General features: G+C 49.3%; 1 protein-coding gene across 1 annotated transcript in view; it reads right to left on the bottom strand.

The window, feature by feature from the left end:
- The window catches only part of LOC108579709 (transcription factor 12), an 81,341-nt gene that overhangs the window by 7,139 nt on the left and 67,313 nt on the right, over window positions 1-6,889 (bottom strand). Inside the window, exons 6-7 of the mRNA XM_017943310.1 lie at window positions 3,317-3,401; window positions 1,270-1,406 (exon numbers count right to left, since the gene is read on the bottom strand). Of these exons, the coding sequence (XP_017798799.1) occupies window positions 1,270-1,406; window positions 3,317-3,401 (222 nt within the window). The remainder of the gene's footprint in view (window positions 1-1,269; window positions 1,407-3,316; window positions 3,402-6,889) is intronic.

The raw sequence follows: 6,889 nt of genomic DNA on the forward strand, positions 1-6,889 counted from the left end.
AACTTTTGGTCGAAACACGTTCGGGAACCGCGTCAGGTTCCAACAAAAGGGTTTCTTCGGAGGACAGCTTTCTCGGAAAGAAGGGGTCGTTAAACCGCAGGATCGTAAATGTTTAACCTTTCGACCAGCGAGGTCTCGCGGTTCGTCTGCGTCTTTTGTGGAACGTTCACCTCCATTATGCATAACGCGGTACATTCCCTCCCCGTCGACGATCCGGTTTCGGATGCCTCTTTCGTGCCGATCGACGGATTCTACCCAGACCAAGTACCAGTCGTTTGGCCGATCGTTCCGACGAGTAGCCGTATGGCTTAACGACGTCGAAGAAATCTCTCCTTATCTCCTCTCGAAAATTCGATTTCGAGCCAGGGACCAATTAGAGATTCGTAGATGGTTCGAAAGGGGCCGGTTGGCCAGAAGAGAACGCGTTACGAGGAGAAGCTCAGGGTGCCGCGAACACGAGGATTTCGTGGTAACCATGAACGGCGTAAATCAAACGAAGGCTGCACTTGACTAGAAACACCGAGTAGCGGGAGGGTCGTTCTATATATAGAAGCCAGTGAGTCATTTGACGTTGCTCCGAGTACACCAAGCACTGTCAACAGTGTCTCTCAACCACCTTAGGTGTTTGATCGTGCAGACGATTAGAGAAGACTACGGATCGAGAGGAGGCACCATGGAAACGAGGAAGATTCACCAGGTGGTGTCGCTCTGGTGTGGATTAAAGTTGACCTGACCTAGTAAATGCCAGGCTCTCTGCCCTTGATTCCGACGGTGTCAAACGAGTCGAACTCTCTTCCAGAGAGTTGGAAAAATGGCCGCGAGAGCCTGGTGAATTTATGGCGATGCAACGGAACGCGCCTAACCTAAAAGGGAGATGGCAATTTTTCAACGCCGACGGTTTCCCTCGTATCGCGACCTCCGCGATGAAAATATATCGGCCGGATGGTCCGAGACCGCGATGAAATACCAAAAAGTTGACGTGGTTATTAACACAGCACAGGCACATACATCAGCGTGAATAAAAAAGATTCGTCCTCCACGTGTTTCTCTCTCTCTCTCTCTTTCTCCTTCGAGAGCATCGATCTTCGAAAGAACGAAGATTAGGCGAAAAGGTTTTCATCCAAAAACGACAGAGTTTCGAGCGGGGGTTCAAGTCCGAAGGAACGAGCATAGAGTGACGCGTGATTGATCGTGGTGTGTCGCGCGACCAAAGAGAGAGAGAAAGAGAGAGGGGAGTGTACGGACGAGAGAAAGAAAGGAGTCGCTTACCATGGGGTCGTGGGGTAGGTGCATGGGGTAGGCTGGTTGGGCCAGGTGAGGGGGTGCGTATCCGCTGTACGGGGGCTGGACACCGCCGCCACCTCCCGTCCATGGGTCTCCAGGACCCGTTCCCGCGGCGTTCCCATCTGAAACACAAAGAAAATCATGGTTAGTTAAACGAAACTTGGCGGAATTGCTCTTCCACGCGAAATGAAATTTCACCAACGCTCCAACGTGGATTTGATTCGAGGTTGGAACGGTTAAGCGTAGTCGTTTGCATCCGTACACCGGTCCACGGTAAAGCAACAAATAGTAGCACGTGGCGTTCAGTGACCAGAGAGTGTCGCGCACGTGCTCGAATAATGCTCTTCAGCAAATCGGGTTGAAAGACACGTACACGAACTCGAATTCACCTCCTTTCCGGCGTTAACGATCCTCGGTTGAAAAACGGATAGGATAAAAAGTAGCTACTCGTTGGAAAATCGGGAAAGCGCGCGTTTCGCTATTAACGGGAAAAGTTGACTGGAATTGCGCCGGACGAAGAGGGGAGAATCTGTCGGTGAGCTCGAGACACCAGGTATAAGGAGCAATAGGCGGCACGGAGGGAGAGACGGAGGGTGGCCATTATTTCAGTTGAAAACAACAGCAATAAGCTTCGGGAACGTATTTCTTGATACTTTTGCTTGATATAATTCCGTGGTCGGGGAGAGGGTTTGCTCTACGAGGGAAGTGAAACTAAGCCAAACTACTCGTCCGTTCCCTATCCAACTACCGGCATTCGATGTCTGATAAAACTTTTTCGCCCGCCTCCTCCCCATTTATAAGGTATTCCGCTCGCTTACCGGGTGTCACGAGCCGAGAACGTATTCGAGAGGCCAGCCAACGAGTCCTCCTTACCCTCTGATCTTTAATAACAACTTTACCCCGGGGGGAAACTTTACCGATCCTATTGATTTACCGCCTCGGTAATCCATCCGGGAAACTTCGGATGCGCTCAAACTACCCCATTTTGCTCCTTTCCAGCTTCCTACCTTCAAAAATCTCCCACCCTCTCGTCAAAAGTACACCGTGAAATTATTCCCAAGATCTTCCCCGTAGTATCTCGTATTATCTAACAGAATCTATGTACAGGGTAAAAAACGGCGGAACCTCGAAATTATTCAATTCTGCGTTACATAAAGTCTGTAAAGCTTCGACGATGACCTTAGATTTGCATGGAAATTACGTCGGTAAATTTGTCCGTCTACGAGATCGAAAACGAAGACTCGCGGCGTTTGCGTGGCGCGGCGCGAAATAGCGAGGTTTCGCAACGCGATTAAATTATATCGGCATAAAATAGGAACACCGGCGAGCCACGATATAAAGTTTATTGGGGAAACGCACGTCGACGCGGCTTTTCCGCGGCGATTTTTCTCCTCCTCCTCCTCCCATACTCCCCTCCGACAACACCTCTCTACACCCCTCCCCTCTGTCGAGCATGCAGCCGCGAATTTTGAGCGCGCGCGCGGCCAACTTCGACGAGCTTCGCGAACAAATAACGAGAGATTGTTATTGTTTTTACGCGCGACAGGCAGAGCGGCGAATTTTACGAGCGAGCGTTAAACAGTTGAATATTACTGCGATCGTAAAGTCCCTTTTATCGTTCGTTCGAATCGTTACGCGATTTCCAGCAGATATAGATGCGCGTACGCAGGATCAGCCTGCGTGTGTTCTCATTCTGTGCTACAGAACCGATACGAACAACGCGTGTGTGTGTGTGTGTGTGTGGATCCACAGGCTGGCTCGATCGTTAGACAAGAATCGATCGATCGATCCAACTGTGGCTCGATGTTACTTTTAGTCTGTGTCCGGTAACGAGCGGCCTAGATTTTCGACTCACGATCGATACCAGTTTAAGAGAACACACGGTTAATGGGGATAGAGAACGACTTTTCCTTTTTCCTCGTCACACACTTTTTCTACACTCCAATCTGTATTTCCACTTGTGCTGCCGTTATTGCGCCTTTCCTGCACGCTTCTCTTTCTACGCTTCACTCGTCCACCACGTTCGACTTACCGATATAGTAAGGGTCTGCATAGAGGGCCGCCGCCTTGGGGGAGGTGTATCTCGGAGAGTCCTGCCCGAATTCATCCGAGCCATACTGCAACAGACAGAGCAAATCAATTAGGTTAAGTTAGAGTGCAAAACACACATGTAACAATACAGCCTGATCCAGGGTGTCTCGCGTACAACACAATGTGCGACGATAACAAAGAAATTTCATACGCAATTTGAACGGTACCGGAGGACGAATAATTTACAATTTTCAAAGTCTTGTTCGTATTTCTGTAGGGCAACCTTGAAATGACCTTTGACCCTCGAAATCCAAGCGAAATATCACGTTCACTTCAGCGAGGACGTAGTAGCACACGAAATTGCATACGAAATATGTTTCATATCCCCGCAAACTGAAAGATATACGTGGGTGGTCTGTTTCGGGTGAGGACACCCTATACGTCGGAAAAGATAAGAAGGCAGCGAAGAAAACACAAGGGGGTAAGGTGGGACTGTGATACGAGGAGGAGAAAAAGTCGGTCGAATTTCTTCCCCCTTACCATTCTGTAGCTGGCGTAGTCAGCAGGACAGACAAACATATCGCGCGAGAAGACGGGAGCCACTCGAGAGCAAGTCAGATCGCGTGGTGGGACAACATAACCGCGGCGTAGCGGGGAACCGGCGATCCACCGGCGGCGGCGACGGGGGCAGGGGCGAGCACGGGGGTGGAAAGTGGCGCAGAAGGAGAGATTCGCGGCAGCATACCCTCGTCCCAATTTCACCCGTGATATATGTTAAAATATTCCACACCGCTTCCCTTATCCTCCACACCGACGAGAGAGAGCCTTCCTCTCTCTTCGCCCCCGCCTCCGCTCCGCCGAAAACTTTTGTCCCCGTCTCTCCTCTCCGCCCCTCTCGCCCAACGTTACGCCACCACCACCTCCACCTGCTGCCAGAGAACGACGAAAAGTGCGACGGAACGATAGGGACAGGCAGACAAGTTTCGGTTAACGCGAGGACTATGGTCGTCGGTGCAGGAATTTAACGGCTCCTGAGGGGGAACCATGAAAGAATCCTGCCAAACTTCCACTTTGCACAAACTTTCCGCGAATTTCTCTCGGAAAAGAGATCACCCTTTGCACTCGGATGAAACGCACACACTACTCTGTTCCTCGATTGCATACGTGTAAATTCTTCCCTGTTCTCGGTTGTTGTTCTGCGGTGGTTAATTGTATCGCATATTCACGGGCGGGAAATTGTGCACCGGGTACGTTACGATTTGGATACCGAACACGCGAAGGGTGACACGAGACTGAGAGCAGCCTGGCTGAGCGTCACCGCGCCGATTGCACAAAGTAGTGGGGTGGTCTCCGGAGGGAACCAATAGCGGAACTCGTCCAAGCTAAGACGGCCGCCGTTCAGATGCGTCCTTTTGATAATTTCGATAACGCAGCTTTATCCGGCGTGTTCTAGAGCTCTCTCGACAGCGAGGAAATTTGCATAATTGCCCCCGGAACGTTCGACGCCGCCTCGCCAATAAGAGAATCGAATAAATCAAACCAAGGATCTCGATGATTTTTACGCGACGTCCGAAAATGACGTTATATGAAAGAGAAAAAGGTGGTGTGTAAAGTCTGGTCCAAAGAACAAAAGATGTTCGAGAGCGTTCAGAACGCATCGGTATCTCGCGGAGGGAGGGAACGGGGCATATAATTGTACGTGATAAAAGCGTCGAGTTTATCGTGGCAGCAGTCGATAACGGGCGCACAAATACGAACACCCATATTCCACGGGGGGAGGGGAGGGGGGAGGAGGCAGAGAGAGACAGAGAGAGAGAGAAAAAAAGAGCTGCTACTAATCGCGCGATAAACGCTCGCGTGGCCTCTGGACCTATTAATTTAAATGAATTGCTTTGACATCGGTGGCTTCGCGTTCCACGCGAGTATATACACACATATGTGTGTGTATGTTGCACGCCTAATTTTCCCCCTTCCTCTAACTGTTTCATCTTCGATTTCCCGGATACCTATTCTCTACGAAAACGGACGATAATAGGTAGAAACTGAACGCTAAGGCGGAGTCGAATCGTGGAAGTTAGAGGAGACACCATGTGGCTAATAATTCACGTTTTATATCTGAGCGTCGGCCAAGGGGTCGCAGAGAGGACACGCAATAATAAAAATGTCCGACAGACTGGCGAGTTGGATCAGAAATCTTAATATGTCCTGGTGGGTGTCCACGGTGGCGAGAGTCAGCGATTTCCAGCCAATATAAATGTCCTACATTGATTTACTTCCCTTGTTCCCCGGCTTGCGGCTTCGCCCGGAACGGAGGGAGAAGAAGGGAAAAACGAATGGAAACGTCTCTGTCAGGGAAATTAGCTCGGCGATGGTTTGAAATAGGACAGAAGGGCCAAAGGTATGTACGCGCGTGTTACGTGATGCCTTCGGAAAAATTCAGCACGTGATGCCCAGTCTCACGTTCTCCTGCCGGCTGTTTTGTCATCTTAGAAATTATCCCCCTCTGGTGGAGTCTCCTCGACTCGGTTATGTCGCGGGGAAATTCTTCGAAACGTGACGAGTCGCGGACAATCTTCGGGAAATTTTACGTTTCGATCGTTACAAAAAGTGTTTCGAGATAGAAGAGGTATCGCGAGTCTTTGGACGGACTACACGTGGGCGGAAATGAGCGTGAATGCGAAGAAGCGAAGGAGTCCCTGGTCCGAGTATAATGGATCCTCGATTACCCCACTCGTTAATCGTTACACCGAGACAATTTCCAGGTGTACTCTTACCCACGTGAGAATTCTTCAACCACCATCGCTACTATATGCATACATTTCACAAGTCATGTTCTACCTGCACGATTGGAGCAATAAGACAAACTCCTCTTACCGCTCGACTTTTCCGACGTGACCCCATAACTGTCAGCAGAAGCAACAAGTATTTGTCCTCTCTGCTTCTTTAATTACGACCGATAGATAATGCGGCCGATAACGTATCCGCTTATCGATTTAATTAAATTTTAATGAAAAAGACACCTGGTCAAGTTCCACAGATTTTGAAAACAACCGCACGCGAAGAATGAACCTTATCGACGGAACCAACACATTCGTCTTCTCTCTTTCTCTCGCTCCATCAGCTGCTCGCATAACAGATTAATGTTTGACGATTTGTAAAAAGGCTGGATGCAACGGTCTTTAGGTCTAATGACCGTCGTGTCACAGATGAATGTCGGATAATTTCTAACGAGCCTCCCGTGTGCACGCACCCCTATACGAAACTGTTTGCCTCTACGCAAATTACTCTCGTCACGCAGCCCCACTACCGACTATCCTCGGTAAAAAGAAAAGGGAAGAAGCATACACGTATATATATAAAGTTTCTGTACCACGAAACGAACGAAATCCTCCGTAGAAAAAAGCGGATAAAGATGTCCTCTTACGAGCTCTCTGTATCGACCGTTCTGTGGTCAAGGAATAAAAATTTTACGCGACACTACGGCACGTATGAGACAGAGAGGGAGAGAATGAAAGAATGTGGGATAGAACGTCATGGTAATTCCCGTATTTTCTTTTTCTGAATTTTTTTTTCT

This window comes from Habropoda laboriosa, unplaced genomic scaffold, assembly GCF_001263275.1.
Source record: "Habropoda laboriosa isolate 0110345459 unplaced genomic scaffold, ASM126327v1 scaffold33, whole genome shotgun sequence".
NCBI classification, from domain to species: Eukaryota; Metazoa; Arthropoda; class Insecta; order Hymenoptera; family Apidae; genus Habropoda; species Habropoda laboriosa.